At 44.6% G+C, this 27207-nt stretch overlaps 1 protein-coding gene and 1 pseudogene across 11 annotated transcripts in view; both read left to right on the forward strand.

Annotated features, from left to right (window-relative positions):
• Positions 1–27207, forward strand: part of Alg14 (ALG14, UDP-N-acetylglucosaminyltransferase subunit) — a 75023-nt gene that overhangs the window by 14661 nt on the left and 33155 nt on the right. For 6 of the 11 annotated variants that reach the window (XR_015666326.1, XR_015666327.1, XR_015666328.1 and 3 more), the window contains 1 exon segment: positions 16666–16797. Coding sequence is in view for 5 of the 11 variants with exons in the window: in XM_087627769.1 (XP_087483895.1) it covers positions 16666–16797 (132 nt within the window). In the remaining 6 variants the exon portion in view is untranslated. 11 annotated transcript variants of the gene reach the window in all.
• Positions 9306–9812, forward strand: LOC147996514 (small ribosomal subunit protein eS19 pseudogene; annotated as a pseudogene).

Here is a 27207-nt window from a genome sequence, read left to right on the forward strand (position 1 = left end):
CCTCAAGTCCTGGCTCTGGAAAACTTGCTGTGATAAGGATCAAGCATCGCTCACTGCATAGATTCTAGAAACAGCTCTGACACTAGCCAGTTCCCTTTCCTCTCTTCTGTTCTCCCTTTATGTTATTCCCTTTTGTTCCTTAATTTGAAAAGTTTAGACAATCATGGCTCACAGTAAAGAGTGGGCATCCATCGTCACTCTCCCCGCCTACTCTAGAGGGAACTGCAGAGATTGGCTGGAGTGGGTCCTATGCATGTGAGCGTGTCACCATGGACTAATACACATACATGTAGCCATATAGACTGTGCTGAGGGGCTTTAGGGCCTGTGGGGCTAGTTTATAAATCAAAACCTGTATATTGTTTTCAGCTTTTCCCCCCACTTAATTCTGCGTCTTGCTGTAGATGCCTTCCTGTGCTAATACACATATGTCTACTTGTACTTCGTACTGATTGCCTGGTAATTTGTAGGGGGTTTGTTTGTTTCACTGGTTGGTTGTTTTTCTTGTTTCTTTGGGGTTTTTTTGTTTGTTTTTGTGGGGTTTTTTTGTGGTTTTGTTTTTTGTTTTGTTTTGTTTTTGTTTTTGAGACTGGGTCTCTCTGTGTAGCCCTGGCTCTCCTGGAGCTAACTCTGTACACCACACCCAGCGATGTGCCATTCTTTTCTTTATTCTGTTCTTTTTTTTTTTTTTTTAAGATTTATTTATTGTATATAACTACACTGTTGCTCTCTTCAGACACACCAGAAGAGGGCATCAGATCCCATTACAGATGGTTGTGAGCCACCATGTGGTTGCTGGGATTTGAACTCAGGACCTCTGGAAGAGCAGTCGGTGCTCTTAACCACTGAGCCATCTCTCCAGCCCTATTCTGCTCTTTATTATTTTACTTCGTGTACATAGGCGTTTTGCCTGCATGTGTGTCTGTGTGAGGTTGGAACTGAGGTTCTACAGACCGCTGGGAGCTGCCATGTGGGTGCTGGGAATTGAACCCAGGTCCTCTAGAAGAGCAGCCACTGCTCTTAACCACTGAGCCATCCCTCCAGTTCGTGCCATTCTTTTCTTATTGCTTTCAGTGTTTTCCTAATTACTGAGGTAAGCATCATAACTGATACACACATACTCTGCAAGCATTCTTATGCCTGTTTACCTTTTCTGTACTACTCAGGGGTGTCGCTGTGGTTAGAAGGCTAAGCTGAACAGTGTGCTGACATGAGATGGCCTGTCGCTGCTTCAGTCTGCATTCTGGTAGATTGTTGAAACACCAGGGATTATGCAAGAGCATACATCTGTGGGGCCAAGACACACGTAGCAGCTATCCCAAATCCACGTGGTTCTGTTCTCAGTAAAATGCACGCCTCCGTTCATGATTTTACATATCTGCCTAAGCCAAGCTGCAGAGAAAATGCTTAGGCAAAAATCTCACAGACGCTGCAGCGACTTGGACTCCAGTCAGCTTTGGGTCACACTCATGCCTACGGCTGTCCATGTTTAGCTTCCTAAAGCACTTCGTTGTCCCCATTACTCAATATCTAATGTCTTCAGTGGTTTCCTTAATATAAAAAATATAGGGGGTTGGGGATTTAGCTCAGTGGTAGAGCGCTTGCCTAGCAAGCGCAAGACCCTGGGTTCGGTCCCCAACTCCAAAAAAAAGAAAAAAAAAGAAAAAAGAAAAATATATATATATAATTGAGCCCAAAAGCCAGTGTCCATTAGAGGCACTGTTGAAAAGCAGAAGCAGAATAAAAAGGTCTGCCATTAGTCACTCCACTTCTTGTTTTTAACCTCCCATCTAAAATGAAACAAATGGTAGGTATAAAGACTGAAAGATAGGAAATAAAACCTTGTATTAAATAAGTAATTATATATAGCAACAACAAAAAATAGTGGAAAGCTTATCAAGTAGTCAGCTTTTAAAAAGTGTGAGGCATACGCTGGATAAAGCAAGAATTCTGCAGCTGCTTCGCTTGCTGGCGTAGAGGAAGTAGCCGGGCAAAGGAAATGCTGGGAAGGGACTTTTAATACAAGGAAGTGATATGGGTATAGCAGTGAAATCTTCCCAGGACACTAAATATAAAACAAGTAAGTATGGATATATCATTTAACATAAAAGCAGTCAAAATCATTTTGGTTTTCTGTTTGTTTTGAGACAGGGTTTCTTTATGATGTAACTATGGCTATCCTGGAATTCCGTATGTAGACCAGGCTGACCTTGAACTAACAGAGATCCACCCGCCTCTGCCTCCTGAGTGTGGGTGGCAAAACTCTTGTTCTTTTTAGAACATTTTATTCAGCTCTGAGTATTTGCCCCACTTGATGGACATTGTTGTGGCTAGTTCAGGGTCATCTGTTAACAGAATCAACCCAAGACCACTCCTGCTGTCCTGGGCCGCACTCAGTTACAGCAAGAAGACAGACACAATGGCTAGAGTGACTTTAAGCTCATCAAAAGCTGAGCAGTGCTGCGGAGGCTTCATGGGAGGAGTGGGACAAATGCAGCTGCTCACTGGGCCTGGAGTGTGGGCTTCACTGAGGGGAGGGGTGTTTCATTGCAAGGCACGTCACAGAGCCACGGAGTGTGACGATATTCCCAGACATGGTCCCGTGGCAGAATCCAGAGTGGAAGGACAAGAAGGCAGGTGGAAAGAGGGCAGAGCAGCACGTGACATTCAAAGAGTTTCCCCTCTCACTCTGAGGAACTTGGGGGTCGCTGGAAGAGCATGCTCAGCTGAGCGGTAGGGCCTGACGACTGTATTACAGCTTCTCCTTGTGCTACACAGGCAAAGCCGAGGGGCTGGAGGCTCCTGCAGCCTCCCAGCTGGCTCGCACTAGTCCAGGTCTGAGGAAGGCAAACAGTTGGTCTCGTTCTTAGATTTTTTGTTGTTGTTGTTTTCAAGACAGGGTTTCTCCGTGTAGCCTTGGCTGTCCTGGACCTCACTCTGTAGGCCACGCTGGGCTTGAACTCACAGATCCACCTGCCTCTGGGTCCTGAGTGCTGGGATCAAAGGCAGGCACCACCATCTGCCTGGCAGATTTTTTTTAATGTATCTGAAAGTTACAACCTGAATATATGTATATGTACCGTGTGCATCCCTGGTGCCCGTGGTGGTCAGAAGAGGTCACTGGGTCGCCTGGAACTGGAGTTACCAGTGTTTGTGAACTTTCATGTAAGCGCTGGGCATCGAACCCAAGTACTTTGAAAGAGCAACGAGTACTCCTAACCACTGAGGCTTCTCTCTGGTACCTTTGTTACTCTGCTGAAGTAGAGTTAACAGAATTTCCGGGAGGGTTGGTAGGAGTCTGAGGAGAAAAAGTGTGAGGTGGGAGCCTTCGTCTGGGCAGTTGTAGGGATTCTGTCGTCGGCCTGGACAGCTGACGGTTCTGTGGCTAACAGTGCTGCTCTTGCAGAGGACCCGGGTACAGTCTCCAGACCCACGTGGTGTCTTAACAACGATCGTAACTCCAGTTCCAGAGGACCCCCTCCCCGCCTCCTGACCCCCTTGAGATTGATGTCAGATGTGAACATGGCTCACATACATGGATGTAGATAAAGCATTGATACACATAAAATAAAATAAGTCTAAAATGACATATATATGCTCGCCCTCCCCATGTGAGATCCTGTTGCTTTGCCTTCACACTCTGAAAGGCTGTCTCTGAGTGTCTTTGTGGTGTCTTGTATCACCCCGACTTACCCAGCAGCCTCCACCATGGCCGGAACAGTTAGTGTTTTGCAGGTGCTTCCTGCTTTCAGGCAAAGCGTCCCTAAGCCCTACACGTTTGCTTGCTCTCTCCTTCTTCCTCCCCTGGCCACCGCTCACTTCTTTAATCCCTTGTTCTCTTCTATTCAACATATGTTCCCCCTAAAGGCTTGAAAACTGCTCCTGGGAAGTCCCTCCAGTGGGCTGGTGAAGAATTTCTATTGTACTTTCCTTGCAGAAAGACTGCTGTGTTTGGGGCCATGCGTTCATCCTGCCACCAGGTGGCAGCACACTCCAGAACATTGAGCTAACTCAGGAGGCTTTCAGAATGGCCGGATACTACCAGCGCTACAGATTGATCTGGTCAGGGTTGGACAGGAGTCTTCTTTACTTCTTTCCTAGTTTTAAAAAAAATCGGGGTTGGGGATTTGGCTCAGTGGTAGAGCGCTTGCCTAGGAAGCGCAAGGTCCTGGGTTCAATTCCCAGCCCCGAAAAAAAAAAAAAAAAAAAAAAAAGAAAAGAAAAAAAAAATCATACATCTCTGTTAAGTATTATTGTCATTTCTTCTTGGTTTAGATTGTCCTGTCTTGAGTTAGGAAACATTACGTAGCCTGGGAGTCACCTTCCCACCTGCAGGAAGTTTGTACTCCAGATGTTCTTCACAGGGGCTGAGAGCATGCATAGTTCTGCGTTAGGATGCTTCTGTAGGATGCACAAGGGTTTGCATTTGGTCCCCAGTATGACAGAAAAGCGACTCTCTCCACCCAAACCCCTTGCAGCAGTTCTTATATTTATATCAGTTTACCTCATGTTCTTCTCTGTCCAAGGTAGTAAGTAGCTCGAAGACTTGCCTTCCCCCAATAAAATACTTCTTGAGTGTGTTTGGGGGATATGCATGTGTGTAGGGGTTGTGTGCAAGTGTGTGAGTCGGCCAGACTAGTAGTCAGCAACTCTGGAATCCGCCGTCTCTATCTACCCCCAACCATTGGGATACAGATAATGTGAAATCACAACCAATTCGTTACACAGGTGCACAGCAAACACTCCTAACCATCTCTATCCCTCAAGTATTTCTTGAAAACTGTAAAGTGGCTGCTAATTGAGCAGTTCTGTAGTCAGAATTTTTGCTGAATTTTGTGCAGAATATAAAGAAAGCACGTACCTCTCTTGCTCTGTGCAGCTGGAAAGGAAACCGTAATAATAGAAGCCTTTTTTAAGATTTATTTATTTATTATATATAAGTACACTGTTGTTGTCCTCAGACACACCAGAAGAGGGCATCAGATCCCATTACAGATGGTTGTGAGCCACCATGTGGTTGCTGGGAATTGAACTCAGGACCTCTGGAAGAGCAGGCAGTGCCTTAACCTCTGAGCCAGCTCTCCAGCCCCAGTAGAGTCAACTTGGGGGTGGGCTCTGTCAGTAACTGTCTGCAGTGTGGCATAAGTTTGGGTTCTCAGCATCCACATAAAAACCTGGGCAGTACAACATATGCCTGTAATATGTGCTGGTCATGCAGCGATGGGTTGCTTCTTGGAGCTCACTGGCAGGCCAGCCTAGTCAAATTGGTGAGCTTCAGGTTCAGTGAGAGACCCTGCCTCAATGAATAAGGTGGAGAACATTTGAGGAAGACACCCCATGTTGCCCTCTGATCTACACACACACACACACACACACACACACACACACACACACACACCACATGTTTATAAGAACATCACTAGCGGTGTTAGTAAATAAATGACAATGTTGCCATCAACTGTCTCTGAAGCCTGTACAGCCACACAGCATGGGTGAAGCCTTCACAGACACCAGCTGTGCTCTCAGACTCTCCACTTCAGACATGTAGAAGAGCATAGCCATAACCCTGAGCTGTAAAGGCATTAGCCATCGTGTTACTGTGACAAACTGAGGATAGGATAAAATAGTACCTAGGAAACAGGGGCTTCAGAAGAACAGGTTTCCCTGTCCCCCTAGTACTTACCATTTAGCTCTATTTCCTGCACTAGTTCCCAGAATATCCCGTTTATATCTTCCAGGCAAGGAATTAAAGATTAATTTTGAAGAAAGTAGTTTGCCCACAGAACAAAACTCCAAGGTCTAGCACATGGGTCCCGTTCGTTTTTTACCCTGTATTACCTTCGTACACTTCCACATGTTTCATTAACATGAACTAGGCATTCCTACTGTCCTGGCTGATGACACAGGGGCCTCATAACTCTGGGTCTCTGGAGAATGATCTGCGTATTACAGGATGCTTAACAGCAGCCTTGGCCTTTTCCACCAGATGCCATGAATGATACCTCCCACCCCATGCACACCCACCAGCCATGAACAGCCCTGAAGGACTCCAGTTCTTGTTTTGTGGTCTAGGGAAGAGGCTTCCCCCTCTTCTGCTTGAAAATCACTGGTTTGAGCTGATAGCCACTGACTGTCAGACACTCACGTAAGAACTGAAACCAGCAATCAGCAAAAGGAATTCTGAGAAAAGGAAAGGGTTTGGGGAAGCTTAAAAGAAAACAGTTATTTTCAAAGAAATGAGAGGCTATCTTGTTCCCAAGAATAAGATCTAATTTTTGGTGAACGCAAAAACACTCTAGGGTTTTTTTATTGATATTAAAATTTTTATTGCAAGGATTAAAAACTAAATCTGTAAAGCACTGGACAGGAACACTGAAGATTCTGCTATAAACTGTAAGAAAAATTGAAAAACAAAGAGTGAGGACATTAGACAATCCAACTGTGTATCTAAGCATATCCCAGAAAAGACCAGGAAATAGGAGAAAAGGCCCAGACAGATGGACGGCCTAGGAGCTCCTAGGCCCTGGGCTCCAAAGGCAAAAAGGTCTGGACGAGGTCCAGTCAAACTGTAGCCACAACAAGGTAAATCAGCTAAGGTTTCAAAATTATTGACAAAAAGAAGATACCAAAAGCTACCAGAAAAGCAAAACAAGACCAAACAGGAAGGGAGTCAGTACAGATCCAAATAGTGTTCACAGCAGAGGAGGGCCAACGGAAGTAAATACTTATTCACGTGGAGTATTTATTTACTAAAGGAACACAAACTATAACATATGCACTGACATCTAGAAGTAAGTGTGTGTGTGTGTGTGTGTGTGTGTGTGTGTGTGTGTGTGTGTGTGTGTGTGTTTGTAAGCACAGAAATCTGGGTACTGTATTCTTCTTGGCTTTTCTCTCTCTCTCTCTCTTCTCTCTCTGAATTGTTTGGTTTGGATATAACTCTGGAAATCTTATGGTTGCAAGATCCCTAAAATGGCTCCTCTAAAGCAGACTTGGCGAGCTTCCACATACAACTCTCCCCTCGTCCACAAGGTGGGGTGCTGCCTTCACTGATGACTGGGACTACCTGTCTTCTTGAGACTTTGATTTTTAATGCATTTGGTGTCTACTGCCAACAATACTCAAGCACCTCTGAAAAAGATTGTTAGCGACCTGAGTGCCATTGTGGGGTTTCACTTCGGATGTAAAACTGGTCACCTCTGCTTGCTCAGTGCAGTTCTCTTTCTTTCTTCGTTTTCTTGTGTTTTGTTTTGTTTTTATTTGGGGGATAGGGGTTTGTTTTTTGTTTGTTTGTTTGTTTGTTTGTTTGTTTGTTCGTTTTCAAGACAGGGTTTCTCTATGTAGCCCTGGCTATCCTAGAACTTGCTTATAGACTGGGCTGGACTCGAACTCAGAAAGATCCTGCCTGACTCTGACTTCAAAGTGCTGGGATTAAAGGCATGCACCACCATCGCCAGCTGCAGTTCTAGTCTTAACTATGACTAATGTGTGTATGTCATTCTAGTAAGCATTAACTATTAGCATTCCTTCTACGCTCTGCCCCAGTTACCTAGCAACAGCTGGCTTGCTATAAAAGGGGCTTGCTCTCTCTGCCCCTTCTCTCTCTCTCACTCTCTTCTCTCCCTGACCCCTTTCTCCCTCTCTCCCCTTCCTCCTCCCTTCTTTCTCTCCTTGTATTCCTGGCAAACCCCCCCCCCTTTCTCTCTCTCTCTCTCCTCCCTTTTAAACTCCCCTCCCATGCCCTAAATAAACTCTATTCTACACTATAGCCGTCTGTGGCTGGTACCTCAGCGAGAAGGATTGCCTCAGCATAGTCTGGCTGAGGTACCCCTCCACCTCACCATACCACGCTCTATAAAACATATCCTGGTCTTTTTATAAAAATACAACATTAACTACACCCAGGTCTGTGTAAAAGTAAAATACCTCTACCCAGAAAAATGCCTCAACTCAGAATAGAATAAGATGAAATGAGCAAAATATCTGAGTAAGAAAATATGTATTTATTGCCAAATGTTATATATCACCACAGCCAGACTTGCACTATCTTCCTGTTGCTGTGAATCAATATGTAGCTCACGGGGGGCGGGGGGGTCCCTGTGTCCTTCCTTTGAACACTCGGATGCTCTTCCCATAGCTATTAGGCCCAGGAAGTACTTCTGCGGCCTGACAGTCACAGCCACCCAAGGGATTGTATAATCCTCATTTCTTTAAGTAGCAAGGCTGTACGGTTATTAACTTCCGGTTTTAGGCAGGATGGACTGTGGACCTCGTAGTGACCTGTGCAGGGAAGTGAGCAGGACCTGACGGCAGCTGACTGCCTGACTGAGGCAGGAGAGCTGCTCACTCGAGACCGGGTACTGCTGATGTCAAGTTCTGTCTGCTTGGACGAGTCAACCTCTCTAGGCCTCTGTCTTCTTTAGTGAAGTGTGGAAGCCTAGATAATCAGGGGTCCTCAGCTGCCTCTCAAGGCTGACTTGCCAGCTCTAAGTAAGAGCCTCTTACTGCCCCCTTTCAATCTAAAAGTGTGTTTATATTTATTGATTTTGTTTTGTGGGTATCTAGATGTGTGGGTGTGTGCAGATGTGCACATGTGTGAAGGTCAGAGGACAACTTACAGGAAATGATTCTCCTTCACTATGTGGATCATGGGAACAGCAACTTTACCCTCTGAGCCATCTTGACCGTCCCTAAAAAATATATTCCTAACATAGTTTGTAATTGGAGAATTTCACTGCTTCTCAGAATTATGCTCAAAACCAGTCTACAGCTGGCCCTCATGGCCTATAATTCCAGCTATTTGGGAAGCTGAGGTAGAACAAGTCATCTGCACTATAAAGCAAGTTCAAGGCCATCCTGAGCTGTCTGTGAGATCCTGTCTCCCAAGAGGCAGGGGAGATTTCTTGGTGGACAGAGGTTCCTACTGTGCAAGCATGGGACCTGAGCTTGGATCTCCAGCACCTATGGGAAGGAAAAGCTGAGCGTGAACGGAGGAGCAGGAGGCAAAGGCAGGTAGATCCTGAGAGCTTACTGCTGGCCAGCCTAGCCATAACCGTGAGTGTCTGGTTCAGTGAAAGACTAGCTTAACGCAATAAAGTAGAGTGATGGGTGAAGGCCTCATCCTGCTCTGGCCTCAGGGTTTACACATGTATGCACGCACGCACGCACGCACGCGCGCATACACACACACTCACACACACACACATGTTCGTGTACACACGTGTACACATGCATGTGCACACGTGCACACACATACACACATGTGCATACGCACACGCATGCATGCACGCACGCACACACATTTAAGAAGGTGCTGAGGGTAAATCTGAATGGTGCGGTCCTTGCCTGGCAGGCGTGAAGCTTTCCACAGTATTATCAAAAGACGTTAACCAGCAGGAGTTCGTCAGAGCTCTGGCAGCCTTCCTCAAAAAGTCTGGGAAGCTGAAAGACCTGAATGGGTGGACACAATCAAGCTGGCCAAACATAAAGAGCTTGGCCCATATGATGAGAACTGGTCTACACATGAGCTGCTTCCACAGCACGGCACCTCTACCTCTGTGGTGGTGCAGGGGTTGGTTCCATGACCAAGATCTACGGAGGACCGCAGAGAAACGGTGTCAGGCCCAGCCACTTCAGCAGAGGCTCTAAGAGTGTGGCCCGCCGGGTCCTCCAAGCCCTGGAGGGACTGAAAATGGTAGAAAAGGACCAAGATGGGGGCTGCAAGCTAACACCTCAGGGACAGAGATCTGGACAGGATTGCTGGACAGGTGGCAGCTGCCAACAAGAAGCATTAGAACAAAGGATGCTGGTTTAATAAATCGCCTCATTCATTTAAAAAAAAAAAAAAACAAACTAAATGAACAGACGAGTAGACCACAGTGAGCACAGGGTGTGCGCTGATCTCCTTGTCCCTTCCTTGTCCCTTTCCAGTACCTGCTGGAAAGAAGAACCACCCAAGCCCCGCCCACCAAGCCCCTCCTCCCCATTGCTTACTCCTCCATCTAAACAGACAGCAGCCCTTCCCTGATAGGTGTGTGCTGTCTCCCAGCTCCCTCCTCCGCCCCTTCCCAGGTCTGCTTTTCCTCCTAGTTGTCAGAGTGGTATTTCTTGAATGCAGATCTGATCACAGTCCCCTTTTAACAATGGCCAGTGTCTCATTCCTTTGGGTTCCAGGATGTACTTTCTAGCCTGGCTTTAAAAGCTTCGTCCTCTAACCCCATGTGTCCTGCTTTCTATCTCGTTTCTTCTGTGTCAAAATAGAACTCCCCACACCTCCCTGTTCTCTCAGACCTGCGATGTGAACAAGGAGCGTCCTCTGCCTCAGCACCCTTCAGACAGTTTATGTTCATTGCGAGTCAGATCGTGCATCTCCTGCAGGAAGCCTGAGTTACGAAGATGTAGTTCACTGTTTCTTACTTGGTCACTAACACGATATTATGTCTCATGCGGTACTTGTCTCTTGGTTTGGATTATTTTCATTAGCTTCCCTTCAGGACTGTAGTGGGTTCTCTCTAAGTGTCGTATCTACGCTCAGATCTTGTCACCTGGGAAGTGCTCATTACTTGTTTAATGAATGACGAACATATAATCTACACTCGTGATGATAAGTACAGTTCTGAAATCCAGGGCCGTCAACAGTTGCTTATACAACAAAGAATAAGAGGAATCTGTCAATGTAACGAAACGGGGGGAAAAACGTAGCCTTGCCTCTGGCACGACTCAGTGCAGCTGCCCAGGGATGTCATTAATGGTCGACAGCAAAGTCTCTTGGCTTTGTCCTCTGCAGTTGCATGTGCTCCTCACGGTGCTGCCTGGCTGTTAGGGCAGCAAACACCGGGCTTCACAGTGTACTGGTTGAGGAAAGGCTAGGTCTCCTACAACCTATGGACAGGGAGAGGAATCCTGTTTCCCCGAAGCCCTGGTAAACATCTGCCTCCTGGTCTCCTGTTAGGCTTCCATCTATTTTAGCCAACCAAAGGAGCCAGGAGTGACTACTTTTTTATATAGGGAAATTATGGTCATTTTGATTTCAGAATGATTGGCTAAACCACCCTACATACATTAGGAATAAATCCTCTGTGAGGCCGAGCTATTCTGAGCCTATTTGGGGGCCTTGGGTGGGGATAAATGAGAAGGAATGAGTACCACCAAAACCAGCTAGAAGAGTGACTTATCCAAAGGAAGATTGATGTTGTCAAAAGAAGGAGCCAAAAAGTTACAGGACGGGAATGACAACTGTTCACCATAGATGGCTTCAGAGTCTTTGGGGGTCATAATTCAATAATTATTTCTCAAATTTGTTTCCTATGGCAAGGAAAGGTCTTCTCCAGGGAAGCTGGAGTCCTAACAAGTCAGGCTACATAAGCTGGCTGTGGGGGAGCATGTAACCCCAGGGCAGGATAATCGCTTTGCGTTCAAGGCTGGCCTTGGCTGCACAGTAAGGACTGCACATATAAACCAAACAGTCCTCACACCTGAGTAGGGAGATCATGGAAACTGCCGAAGATCCCTGAGGAGAGCCCTGTGCTCTTGTTTCACAGTGGGAGGGGAAGGTCTCCTCAGACTGGTTTGCTGAAGGGGGCAGCTGGGTGGTAGCAGGCTCACTCTACCGTGACTCCAACGTTTATATCACTCCATGGCATGTCAGTTCCCGTGAGATAAATAATTACCAAGCATTTGAAGGACAAGCATATAAAAATCATCTTGTGGTAAATTGTGGTTATCTTAATTTTCAAATGATCCTTTCAACCATAGTGTATATTTATATGCACATGCATTTATATATGGGAAGAAAGAGGACATTGTGTGGAAGAAAGGTGAAACCTTAGTTGAATGAAATTTGGCCACTTCTTCAGTGTTCATCTTGTCTCTAGGATTTTGCAACAGTCCAGCACCCATTTAATATTAATACACTGTGCTTCAGTGTGTGGTAACAAAAAGAAATGACTTCATAGCCACTCGGTCTGCTCTGTTGTGGTTTGTGATGCCATCTGGGTTCTTTGGTGGAATTATTTTCCATCTAAATCACTGTAAACTTCTATTTGGTTTTTACAAATCTAAAGCCAGATCTGTCTGTGGGTTTTGGCAGTGATGTAATTCTGGAACATACCGTGACTATTCTAAGTTGTCATATGCTATTTAACTCTGGGTTTCACATCATTTCAGACAAACTAGAAGCCTGGAAAAAAAATGCACTTCTCCACTTGAGGATTGTACACCTCATCATCTCCTACCGTTTGATCTTATGTTTGTTGAGATGGGTGGAGATCCATGCTGGGGGCACAGGGAGGGGGAGCTCGGGAGAGTCCTGCCCCTCAGTTCAGAGGCTCAGACCATGTTTTGCTGATGTATGCTTTTTGTTCCTGTGTGGTAGAGAAAGAGAGCAAGCCTCACTCCTTTGGCTGACAGTGTAAAAGTGAGGGGATTATATTTCACAGCATTTCCATAATCGGGGTGTACACAGCGAACTGTGTGGAGAGAAATGAAACACCTAAGGCCTCCTTTCTCAACACAACGATGGCTGCCAGAATGGAGCAACACTGAAATCACAGGACTTTCTTGAAGAAAATGGGGGGGGGGGGTGTCAACAAAACCTGAAGATTTCAAGATCCTATCCTGTGTTCTTATTCTGCATTTCCTCCCAAAGCCTTGGAGGTCTGAGGGTGGGGCCTGTGACTACTGACAACAGTAGATGGGATTGCTGAATTCCACCAATAGTGTAGAACTGACACAGAAGACAAAGACACATGGGAGGGCAGAGTTCTCACAGGTGGGGGTGGGGAGGATTGACTTATGGGCTTCTGGCCATCAGTATATAAATATAAGGTGAGTTGAAAAACAAAGAACCTGGGGCCGTGGGGCACAACTTTAATCCCAGAACTCAGGGGCTGGGCAGGAGGAGGGGATGGAGGGGACTAAGGCAAGGGGACCTGTGAGTTAGAGGCCAGCCTGGTCTACAGAGTGAGTAGGGACACTGGGCTACACAGAGAAACCTTGTCTCAAAAAGCAAGAAGAAGAAGAGGAAGAGGAGGAGGAAGAGGAAGAAAAGAGAAAAGGAAACTGGCCGGGCTGTACAATAAGCCATTAGGAGGTGTCACCTCCATATGGAGGTGGTATAGTTTCTAAGGTATTATTAGGAAGGTCTTTCTCACATCTCCTCAGCAAGGCACGGGGATCCAAGAAACACCTGTACAAAGGACCACTCCACATATAGCTGGGCATCTGGAAAACTTTGGCCCAGCTCCTGACATTGTCACCTTGAGAAAGTGTGGATTTCTCAGCTGTGAAGTGAAAAGTTTGAAGCTGTAGGCCTCTTCAGCCCCAGGATAATGATGGTGAGTCAGAGTCATCGCCTCGCCATCCTGAGCACAGAGCACAGACTGGACATGTTTCCTGTATGCATGGTAGGACACTGTCCTCTGGACACACCATGGCCATTGTCCTCTTGGACTCTCGGGGTTTGTGATTACCCACAGGAGACCTGCAGAGGATGGTGTCTATGAACATTAGGTCTGAGAGGGGAGGAAAGGGCTCCTGAGGTAGCGCACACTCGAAAGATGAGGCTCCCCTTCCCTAAGAACACAGAAGAAGGAGAGGAGACATTTTCTTCAGTGGTGTGTTGCCCAGTGCTACTGTAGACAGCCTCACCGGGACGACTGTAAGTAGTCAGTCAAGTTCATTAGTTCTCCAAACTACACTGCGGCAGAATTGACCTTCTGTCTGTCGTTGGCACTCTATCTGGGGTAGAAGATGTGTGTTCATGGCCCCCAGGAAAAGTTCCTGCAATAATATGGTAAATGTTTGCCAAGATTCAACTTTAGGAGCCACCAGACTAAGCCCTAGAGTTACAGCAGTAGAAAAAATAAAATTCTCTCAGGTTGTATTCTGGTGAGAGAGGCAGAAAATCAAATACATAAATCAAGAGGTTAAGTAGAGCTAATAGTTGCTGTGAAGAGAGTACAGCAGAGCCCTGGTGGAGGGTGCTGTCTGTCCCCCGAACAGATACTGTTCAGTTGAGAACTGATCTGAAGGACAAAGCCAACTGAGAGACTGTCGGGGGATGGGGCCAACGGTGAGATGGAGCAGAAGAAAGAAGTGTGGTCATGCAGACTGGCCTGTTGAGCGAGCCAGGAGGGATTAGAGACAGACTCTACCAGATTGTATGGAGCCCGGGAGCAACGGTAGGGAGCTTGGGCCTCATCCCAGGTGCAGGGAAGCTGGGGCGATTTTATGCAGGAAAATGGAAGGATCTGCTTTCTGTTATCAAAAGATGAGTCTTGGTGATTCTGTAGAGAATAAATTACGTCAGGATAAAAGAAGGAAAGTGAGCATGAAAGGCTGTTAAGAGAAGCAGCCACGATGAAAGATGGCAGCGACTTGGGCCAGGGAGTAGCCGAGACGTTTAGGACCGACAAGTAGCTATGGGATTGTGGACGGAGGTTTCTGGAAAGATATATGGGGTCTAACCCCTCCCTCTGTGTGCCTCTGCCAGTCCCAACATAAATCTTCATTCCTTTGCAGAAAACTAACTCATGCTAGGTCCTGTTTGAAGTGGAAACATAAGGGTTCTTTGGAAAGTCAGTTGTGTCGGATGGTGTTTTGCTGGGACAAACACGTGAAGGAGTGTTTTCCTGAAGTGGACACAGGTGAAAGGCTAAGGCAGATTCGTGAAGGAATGTTTCCCTGAAGCTGACACAGGGGAAGGGATGTTTTGGTAAAGCAAGCATGTGAAAGAACACGTGATTCTTTGCTAACAACACACACATATTGGTCTGCCTTACACTGTGTAGTTGAGCTGCATTTGTTGGGACTCCATAGAGAGAAATGAACCAAAAAACTTCTGGTGGCATGCCGTGGCTTTTTTGCCTCTTCCTCGGACTCAGGCTGATTGGCAGAATGATGTCAACTGAGATAGATGCCGGTGCTGAGGCAAAACACATCGAGGACATGACGTTTGGAGGGACTCCATGGACAGTGATGGGTGGAGGTGAGGGTGGGTGCTGAGCTTGGCTTGCTTATAGAGATAGCTGTGCAATCCTTGTTGGGTCTTCACTGACCTTGACTGAGAGAGACACAGCCGAGAACTTCTCCTGACTGAGAGATGCATGGTCGAGAGCTTCTCCTGACTGAGAGAGGCATGGTCGAGAACTTCTCCCGACTGAGAGAGGCATGGTTGAGAACTTCTCCTGGTGTTCCTCCTGGTCCCTTCTGTTGAATCATGCCGAGGCTGAGGCCTGCCTCTCTACTATGTAGTGCCATCACTGCTGATTCACGTTGCTAACCCAGCTTTACTGAACTGGACTGCTGGAGTATCCATGAAGTGTTTGCTAGTGGATCGAGCTGCCGGGGCTGACCTCTGAACTGGACTGCAGATTTCCAGACAACACAGATGGGAGTTGCTCCACAGAACCTTTCTAAACAGATCCACTTCCCCTGTATTCTTTCCTTTCCACTATCTCTGATTCACCAATGGGCTACGAGGGAGAGTAAAGCATTTAAGAACTATTATTTAAATACAGCTTAAAAAACTGAAATTACACCTATTGTTCATGCTTTTTGAACATGATTGTGGCTCTTATTATTTTTATTTAATAATTATTAATTGTATTAATAATAATGAAAGTGCCAGGTTTGCTTCTTGCTCTCTTGGTTACCACTCCCTGTCATGGATTCTGCCTACCAAGAATGAGTGCAGTATTTAAGAGCTGTGCACACTTCTGGGTTACACACCACTGTCCTACACTGTCACCAAAGTACATTCAAAATCTAACACTGCAGCTTCACCCCATGGGCTTAAAGACAGCTTAAGACCTTAAATTTTGTTTTTTATTTAGAGGTGTGTGCACACATACACCTGTACATATGGGGGTCAGGGGACAACCTCATGGAGTCATTTCTCTTCTTTTTCTTCACAAGGGCTCTGGGATTGGACTTAGACCACCAGGCTTGTATTAACTTCTGTCCATGCCTAAAAGTTGTACCAGCATAGCCACGGGCTTCTATTTCTCTCTACCTCCAACAACACTGGGTGTCGATTACTGCTCAACAAGGACTTGAATTACTGTCTTTTCCTGGGTTTCAGTATTATTTCTCTCTTCATGTTTGTTGGCTGTTTGTAATTCTTCTATTTGAAATTATCTGTCCGGGGGCTGGAGAGATGGCTCAGAGGGTAAGAACACTGTCTGCTTTTCAGGAAGTCCTGAGTTCAAATCCCAGCAACCACATGGTGGCTCAGAACCTTCTGTAATGAAATCTGATGCCCTCTTCTGGCCATGCAGGCAGAACAGTGTATACATAATAGATAGATAGATAGATAGATAGATAGATAGATAGATAGATAGATAGATAGATAGATAGCATAAAAAATTATCTGTCCACCTTCCCTATCCTGATACAAGGTTGCTTTATATATTGGTTTATCAGCACGTTATACTTCGCCTGTAATATATTGTATGGAAGATCTCTTTCGATTTATTGACAAAATGGACTTCGCTTTTTAAATTGCTTTTAGGAACCTCTCTGTCACAATCTAAGGATGGAAGTTTAGATGAAGCATGAAATATGCTTTGCAACTCAAAGTATTTAAGATGAAAAGTAAAAATGGAAGATGCTGATGGCTAAATTGAGTATTAGCTTAATTCATTTGGGTCTCTCTGTTTCCTTCCAGCACACCGAGTACTACCTTCACCGAATTCCGAGAAGCCGGGAGGTTCGGCAGTCCTGGCTCTCCTCCGTGTTCACTACCTTGTACTCCATATGGTTTTCCTTCCCACTGGTTCACCGAATAAAGCCAGACTTGGTATGTAAGCCTGTTCCTTGAGACAGGGAAAGTAGTTCTCCTATAGCTGCCTGTTGATAATAAGATCTGTTGTTTTATTCAGTAGCATGCATTTATCAGTGAGCCAGGGCTTTTAGAGGAATGTAAAATTTATAGTTTAGATGACTTTTCCAAAAGAGGTGAGAGATTTGCCTTTCTAGCTTTAGTTTGAACTCAGTTTGTCCTAGACCTTCCTCTAGGAGTGATACACGCTAACAGTGTTTGTAACTAATGCTTGTGGCTGTTCACCGTGCTTCCTAACCCACCAGCCCGTTCGAGTGAGCCAGCAAATAGTTGACTCTCTTTCAATAGTCGTTTTGCTGTTTGTTGAGGCTTTTTACCAAATATGGTATGTGGCAGTCCGAATTTTATATATATTCAAGTTTTCATAGGAAAGGAGTACAGAAAATAAAAACACATAAGCTAAACACTTTTTTCTTGTACCACTGCATTCTTCGTGTCTGTAGAAGCCTTGCGCTCTCTTGCGGTCCTTGTGGTAAAGTTGCAGTATTAGCTGCAAATGGAAAGCAGTGGATAGTGCAGACCGGTGCTGTGTCCCAGTGCTGCTCACGGCTCTTAAATTATGCTCCTCCCTGTAGGCAGACTCCATTAACTACTGTAGCCTGAGAGGAAATGCTATACTTGATTCCCAGATAGAGGAGTCCTGGCGAGGTATATATTCTTCTTGTGAATAATTGAACCAAAATTTAGCTCCAGTGATTTAGAAATGTCTCTAGTAGTAGTTGCCCTTTACCAGCTAGAATGTTGCCCCAACCCTCATAATGGAGGGCAGTTCAAAATCCTTTGTTCTTTACATGAATGGTTCTCTATGAGTTTTTTTTAATAGCGTTTACATACCATAAAATGTACAGCTCTTAAGTGTGTAGTTTGACCACATCCCTAATAATACATAGAAACTTTCCATGATCTCACAGTGTTTTCTCTGGCTTCTTCTAGCCAACCCAGGCCCCCAAGAAGTCACTGCTATTTTCTGATTTATACCACCACAGATTAGTTCTATACCTATTTCTTTTCCAAAGAGTTTATTTTTATTTTGTATGTGTGGATGTTTTAGCTGCATGTGTCTGCGCACCATGTGCACACCTGGTTCCCAAGGAGGCCAGAGGAAGTGTTGGCTCCCCTGGGGCTGAGGGTTGCTAGCTACTGTGTGGGTGCTGGGGATTAAACCTATATCCTCTAGAAGCACAGCCAGTGCCCTTAACCATGAGCCGTCCCCTCAGTCCCCTCAAATTTTCATCAAAATAAGTTTAGCTCATAGTCTACAACTACATCGTTTAGCAATGTCTTCCTTAAATATTATTGTTGGACTTAAATGCTTAATTTATTTTTAAACTCGGAAGACAAGTAGAAGTGGGGAAAGGGTCATTTTAGTTTACTTATTTTAAAAAGTGTTAAGTTTTTTCACCTGATATTATACATAAGTCACACTACAATTCTTTTTCATAAATTAAAAGTAGCATCATTGGATAACAGGGAATCCTAAATTGGCTTAGTCAAGAGCAGTGTAGGCCTGCACCTGCTTCCTTGACTTTAATCATTGCCTATAACAGGCTAATGAGTAAAAATTGAAAAAATGAAAACCTGAGTGAGGGAGTCTTGCTTTGTTCTGACAGTGAGGAGGGTTTTTTCCCAGTATAGAGACATATTCACATAACCAATTACATAACCAATTAAGTATAAAGCTGTCCTTTGGAGCTGGAGAGACGGTACAGTGGTCAGAGCACTCACTGCTTTCCAGAGGACCTGAGGTTGAGTCCCTGCACCCACAGATGGCTCACAACCATCTGTAACTCCAGACCTGGAATCTGATGCTCCTTTGGGCCTCTCAGCGCACCAGGCACGCTCACAGTGCTCAGACAGAAATGCAGGCAAAATACCCATAAACAGAAAGCTAGATTAAGTCGAGTTTAATGAAAGAACACCATTCTTGTGAGGATTTCAAGGTAGCATTTCTCATCTTTGTAAAAAGTTAAACACCGCTAATTAAGTCCAATCATATATATATATATATATATATATATATATATATATATATATATATATATATATTTAAATTAATTAGTTTTTTGTTTTCTGTATATGGGTGTTTTGTTTGCACACCAGAAAAAGGCATCCAGGTCTCTTGGAGTCTATAGTTACAGCTGATCATGAGTCTCCTTGTGGGTGCTGGGAATGAACTCAGGACCTCTGGAAGATCAGCTAATGCTCTTATCCACTGAGTCACCTCTCCAGCCCCCAATCAATGAAAAGGGAAAAATAGTGATAATATTTACTAAACTGAAATTGCTATTTTTTTTAAAGTATTGGGATGGTATGGTGGTGTACATGTTTAATCCCAGCACTTGGGAAGCAGAGGCAGGAGGATCTCTATGAGTTCAAGGCCAACTGGACTACATAATTAAGTTCTAGGACAGCTAGGCATATACAGAGAGACCCTCTCTCAAATAAACAAAAAGATCATATTCACTTTACTATAATCGAGTTATATTTGCTGGGCTGACTGTCCAGCAAAAATAATCTGTTACCTTTATAGTCTGCCTGGCTCCTGAGTTAAATCTTGGACATATTAAAAGCTAAGAGGCGGGCCGGAGAGATGGCTCAGTGGTTAAGAGCAGTGTCTGTTCTTCCAGAGGTCCTGAGTTCAATTCTCTGCAACCACATGGTGGCTCACAACCATCTGTAATGGGATCTGATGCCCTCTTCTGGTGTGTCTGAAGACAGTGACAGTGTACCCACATAACATAAAATAAATAAATCTTTAAAAAAAAAAAAAAAAAGCTCAGAGGCATTTGTTCTGTAATAAACAAGGCTGTTATTGGTTAGAAGCCTTTCAGGTTAGCTGATAATCTGCCCCTTCTCCCTTCCGGGTTTCAGGAAAGATGACTTTTGTCACAGGGATGTCCTTTTTGGGGATTCTGCAAACATGCCATCATCGTATCCTCTCTTGTGTTGTAAGAGCCCTGGTGCGTCTTCCTCCCAAACAGGCCATGATTTACTTTATTTAATAATCAAGGAAGTTTGCAGCCATCCGCATCTGGTGCAGTTGGGAATCTGGGCACCTTGGTATTGCTGATGCCCTTTGCTAGATCTCTCTAGCTTCTGCTTCCGTTTTCCACACTGCGTCACCAAGTGCACTGTGGGACAGAACTTTCCCCACATTCCCCAGGATCACCCACTTATAACTCGCTCCTCCATTACAGCCAGCTTGAGTGCAGCGACGTGAGAACTCAGAAGGAAATGATAAAGCGACAGGTAATGTGTGTTGTGGATGCAGAGAGCTCAGTGGCTCTGTGGCCTGGGTTTTGTTTGCTATTGCAGTGTGAGGATGGAGCTCCTTAGAGACACTAGGCATGTGCTGTGTAACTCTCGGCTCCAAGCTCTGATACCCTGGTCTGTGCCTTGTGGGTGGTGGGACACTCAGTCCCAGGCCCAGTTTGCCTCTTACTTTGTCATTCAGTTCCCTTCCATGCTTTACTCACCTCAAAACAAAAAAGACTAGGCTTGCTAGCCTGTCCATTCCCTTCTTAATTACTCTAAAGTTTCATAAATACTATAAAATCGCTCATACAAAGAATGTGTATGAGATATTCTCATCTTTATGAGGAATAAGAAATGAAGGAAATGGAGTTCGTGGGAATACTTGCCCCACTTTCAAGTGACTGAGTTTTAAAAGCCACAAAAAGCCTGAGCACAGTTTGACTTCTACTTTGATATTGTCACCGTCACCAGTGACCCTGCCCTTACAGAAATGCCCCTTTAATAGAAACAAGACCAGAGACCCCTCTCCTCTGAAAACAGAGGACAAGATCTTGCCTGTGTTCATCCATAATCCACTGAGTGTGTAAGTCTCCCCCAAAGTCAGATGTTGCATGCCGTTCCTTGCAGGACTGGCTAGAAATGACTGATGCTCCCTGGGACCAAAGTAGAGTCTGAAGAGAACATAGCAGGAAGAGAGCCCTGTGGTGGCTGTGACGGCCCTGACGCCAAGTGCGTCAGGTCAATTCCATTGGGCACTCACATGTTTATTGTATGATAGAATCTGAACTAACACAGGAACACCTACAGCCATGTTGAGTGTGCCCTAGCAGTCCTCAGAGCAAAGCAGGGAGGTCAGCGTGAGGGAGATCCAGCACAGTGCATTTGTTCACTGAGAGGCTCGCTATGCAATAATTCCAACCAAGGCTCCCAAATTCCCAAGTTCTCCCAGCTGCACCAGCTTCTGACGGCCATAGTTTCCTTGATTATTAAATAGAATAAATTATAGTAAAACTCATTTGCTGTTTGCTTGTTTGTTTAAGACACGATTTCTCTGTGTAGCTCTGGCTATCCTGGAACTCTGTAGCTCTGTAAACCAGGCTGGCCTCAAACTTAGAGATCTGGTTGCACCTCTTCCCCCCGACTCCCCCTGTGCTAAGATCAAAGGCATATATATACCACCACTGCCTGGCTTATGGTAAAATCTTAATTCTCTGTTATTTTATACCTGTAATTGGCAACTTGTTCATGTATAGCGTGGGGCCAGACACTAAAGTTAACTGCACATCAGTTGTCTCCTCTTGCTTTGTGTAGGAATCAGAACTCACTCCTGTGCTGTATTCATGCTGTGCCAATGAACTGGACGTTTTTACAGACTGAGAAATAAGCACACATACCATCTCATGGGTGGCTCCACTTTACTGCTTGGATTTGACTTTTTAAATTTAAATTTTAAAATTTTATTTTAAAAAGGTGTAAAAGAGAATGTGTTTGCTGCTGCAATTTAAGAGCGTCATTTAAAATCCGATTTGGAAGATTCCTATATTTTGGAGTAGTTTGAACAGTTACCAGGTGCTCGCCAAGTAAACTGTGTAAGGGGCTTGAGAGGTGGCAGAGCACTGGTTTCTCTTCCTGAGGACAAAGGCTGCACTCCCAGCACCCACATGATGGTGGGTCCAGCTACCAGTGACCCCAATGACCTCCTAGCTCTGCCCCTCCACATCTGGTTATTGCTGCACCCAGCTTTTAAAAATGGGCTCTGAGAATCAAACATGTCTCCTACTTGCAAGAGGCAGGCTCCTTCCAACTGAGCCACTTCCAGCTCAGTCGGTTACTTCCTGCCTAGCTTAAGCACGTTGTCTCTCTGTAAAATAAATGTCAGAGGGAGCCATCTTGGCATCTATTATAGCCCACTTAAGTGTCTGCTTTCCAAATAGATTTAACATTTGACCTAACAGCATAATAACAGTACAGAATACAAAGTTAACTGCTGAACTTATTTGTTAAAATGTAAGTTTCAAAATGGACCTGCATGGAAAGGTTAAAGAAGCCAGGCACAGAACCACACACCAGGAGCAGTCTCAGCTTCTTAGGAGACCGGGGTGAGAGGACTCTTGAGTCCAGTTCAAGGCTGGTCTGTCTAGGCAATGAATTAACAAGAACCTCAATAAAATAAATCATTGATGAGGGGTTTGGGGAGAGGGCCCAATCATAGACTGCTTGCTTCACCATCATCACGAGCTCAGTTCAGATCCCCAGCACCCATGAAAAAGTCTGGCATGATGGCACATGACTGCAGTCCCACCACTGTCACAAACAGGCAGCCCCTAGACCTCGGGAGCCAGCCTAGTAGACCTGCTGAGCTCCTGGTTAAGCAGGAGACTTTGTCTCAAAACCTAAGATGCACAGGCTGGGGAACTGCTTGTGTGGTGAAGGGGCTGCTGTACCAGGATGAGAACCTGAGTTTGGATTCCCAGTCCTCACGTAAAAGCCAGGTACAATGTCTAAAACCCTAGCACTGGGCCGAGCATAAGTGGGGAGGCAGAATCGGGCTGATTACATTGACCTCTGACCTCCTCATACACACTCAAATGTACAGGCACACACGAACATGTACACATACACAGAAGAGTTATTATTAAAGAAGAATAGTCATAAAAGTCTACAAATGAATTGACCTGGAAAATTAAACAAGTTAAACATTTCTGGCTTCTAATTATAAAACAATTCTGGGCTGTGTTGTTCTGTCTCCTTGAGAAAACATTTTTTACATTGACCTATGAAGTAATGAGTTTCATGATTACATTGTGAGTATTCTTATTGTTCTGTTCATTTTCACTCCTTTGCTACTCTCCTAAGTCCTTCCTCCCCCAGGATCCCTTCCTGTGTTCATATCACATGTGTATTAAATTCTGCATGAGAAAAGACATGATAGTTTTCCATCCCCCCCATTATATTCTCTTGCTCCCCTCCCCTTAGATTCCATAGTACCCCTTCCGCTTTCATGTCATATATATACATGTGCATATATATGCACATATGGATTTAACATATATATTCCACATACTTGCAATATTTGTTTGTTGTGATACTTATTTTGCTTAGCATGATAATGGCCAGTCCCATCCCTTTCTTGAGAATGACATAATTTCATTTTCTTTTTTCTAAGATGGCCCATGGCACAGACTGGCCCTAGACCTTCTATGTAGTGGAAAGTAACCTTGAACTCTTCTCCTCCTGCCCCTGCCTCCTACATGCTCATATTATAGGCATTCCCCTCCATAGCTTGCCCTATTTAGTTTTTCATTACCACAGAATTAAAACTCCACTGTGTCTACATATCACGTTTTCTTTATTCATTCATCTGTAGAACATAGTTGTCTATCATGTGAATACTAATGCATGAACATAGATGTACATGCATTTCTGTGACATCCTGACATACATCTTTTTTGCAAACATAGGTAGCCAGGAGCAATGTTTCTGGATCTTTATGTGCATGCAATCGTGTGTGTGTGTGTGTGTGTGTGTGTGTGTGTGTGTGTGTGTGTGTGTGTGTGTGTGTGTCAGGGTTTCTCTGTATAACCACTCTAACTCTGTCCTGGATTCTCACCATAGATCAGGTTGGCCTCAAATTCACAGAATTTGAGACCTCCAGATTGACTTTCACAGTGACTGTGCCATTGTGCATTGCCACATGGTTTCTGCCATGATCCTTCTGCCTGCTGTCTTTCTGATGTCTAACTCTACTCCTCCATCGTGGTCAGGGAACTGCTCTGTTTTTTTAATTTATTGAGGTTTGCTATAAGATCCAAAATATAATTGCATGGATCAATGTTTGAAAAGGATGTGTACCCTATCGTGCTATTTTATGAAGTATTAATTACTATGCTGGTTGATAACACCATTGAAGTTTTTCTACGTTAGCTGATTTTCTAATGGTTCTGTTTGTTGCTAAAGGGGGACACATACGTTATGACCCTTCTAATCAGCCTCATAGATAGATGTTACTTAGCCTTTTATAGTCTCCTCTTTCCCTAAAGTGATCGACATATTGCTCCTGTGTTAAAATCCCTGTGAGTTTACTGTTTTGTGTCTCACAATTCCTTTTGTTGTTTCATCCATAGTTTTTCCTACAAGTAAGAATATTTGAGTCACATTCTCTGGTAAATATACTCTTGAAGAAAATTGATCTGTTTCAAACATGGGAATGGAAAAGTTCACTTTGCAAGGTTGCTGCTCATTAAAGGACTGCTTGTGTTACAGAGGGGGCAGAATCTGTGAAGTTCTTGAGGCTAAAGGGCAAGTGTTTTCCAGTTTCCCATGGTCTCCTCTTAGCAAAGTGCTTTCATACTTGGAGGGTGACTGAAAATGAATGAAGGTTGGATGATGTGAGTCAGCCTCAAAACAAAGACACCCACTCCGCTTGGCTTGTCTCAGGCCCGCCTCGCCAGCTGTTTGATGACTGGCTGGCTTTATTCCAGTCAAATAAAGCACTCAAAGAAAGACTTACATACAAGATTGAAACCTAATTTAACTTTCGATCAAGTAAAAAATATTTTAGATTTACTGTTTGTGACACTTGGGAAGAAATAGACCATTCAGGTTTAATACTTTGCCTCCTTTCCTGAGACTTAACTGACTATGACTAATGTAGATGTATTGATTTAACTACACTCATGCTTTGAATGAAAGGCCATTATTTTACTTAGACATTCCTTTTTTTTTTTCTTTTAAAGATTTATTTATTTATTATATATAAGTACACTGTAGCTGTCTTCAGACACACCAGAAGAGGGCATCTGATCCCATTACAGATGGTTGTGAACCATCCATCATATGGTTGCTGGGATTTGAACTCAGGACTTCTGGAAGAGCAGTCAGTCCTCTTTACCACTAAGCCAGCTCTCCAGCCCCTCTATGACTTTTTTTTTTTTAATTAGGTATTTTCTGGGGAGAGCCACAAGCTTGGCGGCATCAAGATTATCACTGTTTGGGTAGCATATAAAAATATCATTGACCTGTTAATTAACGTGTTTAAAACATTCTGAGGAATCAACTTTCTGTCAAGATGCCAGAACTCTCAAGTGAGATTGTGTCTCTCCTTATTAATACAAGTCTACTTGCTTAATGGCCTTCATCTGTTATTATATTTTAGTGATCAAAAACCCCTTAACATACTCAAAGGAATCTTACTAGACCAGAGAAAGGTCAGCTATGCCAGTGGTCAGGATCTAGACACAGTAACACCAGCTTCTTGACCTCTTATCCAAAGAGTTAAAATAAGGCCTCAGTAGCCAGGCAAACTTTATTCAAAAGCAAATCCATAGAACAGATTAGAGCATTCACTATCAAGAGTGGCAGTGGTCCCTAGAGCGAAGATACTCGAGGGCCCCAGGAACTGTTTGAAGCTTTCTTTTATGGGGTCCAAAAGAAGTAGGAGATTGGCTTCCAGAGGACATTATGAAAGAAGGTCTCTCTTTTGATTGGTAGATTAAGTCTTAAACAATTTTTCTACTGCACACCTTTGTTCCCAGGATGTATCTAATTTTAAGCTCATGTACCCCATTATGCATAGGCATACGATGACAAATAGGGAGATTCTTCTCAAAAGTCACCTGAGGATGCAGTTTCGCCTTACTGTTCATGTAACTAAAACCTATTGCACTGGATTAGACTCTCCATTTTTTTGTACTGGATGAACTGGAAATGTATTTGAATAGAGGCTGATTACTCTTGACAGAGGAAGTTATCGCTTGTGGGCAGCCTGATGTCTGAGGCAGTGCCATAGGTTGAAGTTGCCTTGTTTAGAGAGCAGTATATATACACAGTAGGTGCAGGTGAAGGCGTCATTAGGAAGAGGGGCATTCTCCACCAAAACCAAGTGGGGTCCAAACCACTCAGCTATTTACTTTGCCTCCACTTTCCTTTTCTATCCTACCGTAGTCATCCTGCTACCTTGAGAAAATACACGAGCTTACCCCTCGAAAGGAAGAGGCATCATCCGGCCCATGGCGGATATGTGCCTGCCAGGTTAGAAGAGTCGCTCAGAGCGGGATGCTCCTCTGCCTCACCTGCTCGCCTGTCTGAGTGGAGCTAGCTAAGCATAAGACTTTCCCGCCCCGATCCAAACAGAAACGATTATATCACACTGCTTCCTGCTTTGTATGCAAGATGAATGAGATCATCTTGAGAACGATTTGTTTCGTTTTCTTCAGTTGCTTTTCCTCCCTGCCCAGTCCTCTGTCATGCATTAAGATAATAATATCCCTCTCTGCCTGCTGGCCGTCCGTCACATATGCAACCTAAGTTCCGCAACCTTCCTGTCCCTAACACACGAATGTCCCTAACAAGTTCTGTGGTTGAGCAGAGTCCACTGAGAGAAGTGGTTGGGTGTGTGGATCTTCTCAAATATCTGGTTCCTTAGGTCTAACAGATTCGTAGTTGAGTTACTGACAATGCCACTGACAGTCTATAGCCACTTCTGCCCACACATCAAGTATTTAATTTAAACTTACGACTTCTGTTTCACGTTGTGAGAAGGCTCAGAACAGAATGAATCAGTGTCAGAGTAAGGCTATTGCCAATTAGCAGCTGCTTTGAACTGTTCTTACTTTCCCTAAGAAGGACTCTGAAGCTTGAAATAAGTTTTCTTTCTAAGTTGATCCTTTCTCCACTTGGTAAGCACTGCATTTTTTTCTCTGCAGAATGCAGCATGCTGTCCACCATGTCCTATCCCTCATCTAACTTTGCTCATCTCACCTGTCAGGCACATAGCGGACATGGGCCTGGCGGTGCCTCTTCCTTTCACGGGGAAAGTTCGTGTATTTCTTAAGGCAGCAGGGTGCCTACAGTAGAAAGATTCTGCTAAAGTTCTAAGAAAAGGGAAGTGTGGAGCTGGAGAGAGTTCAGTGGTTAAGAGAACTGGCTGCTCTTCCAGACGTCCTGACTTGAGGTCCCAGTGCCCATACCAGGCAGCCCATAACCAACCACCTGCAAGTACCGGTTCAGGGATCTGATGCCTTCAGGCCTGCACAAGACCTGCTCACACACGGCCCTGAAGACGCGTGCACACATGCGTGTGTGCACGAACACTGCTTTCCAAGAAGGATGAGA

This window comes from Rattus norvegicus, chromosome 2, assembly GCF_021556685.1.
Source record: "Rattus norvegicus strain SHRSP/BbbUtx chromosome 2, alternate assembly SHRSP_T2T, whole genome shotgun sequence".
Taxonomy (NCBI): domain Eukaryota; kingdom Metazoa; phylum Chordata; class Mammalia; order Rodentia; family Muridae; genus Rattus; species Rattus norvegicus.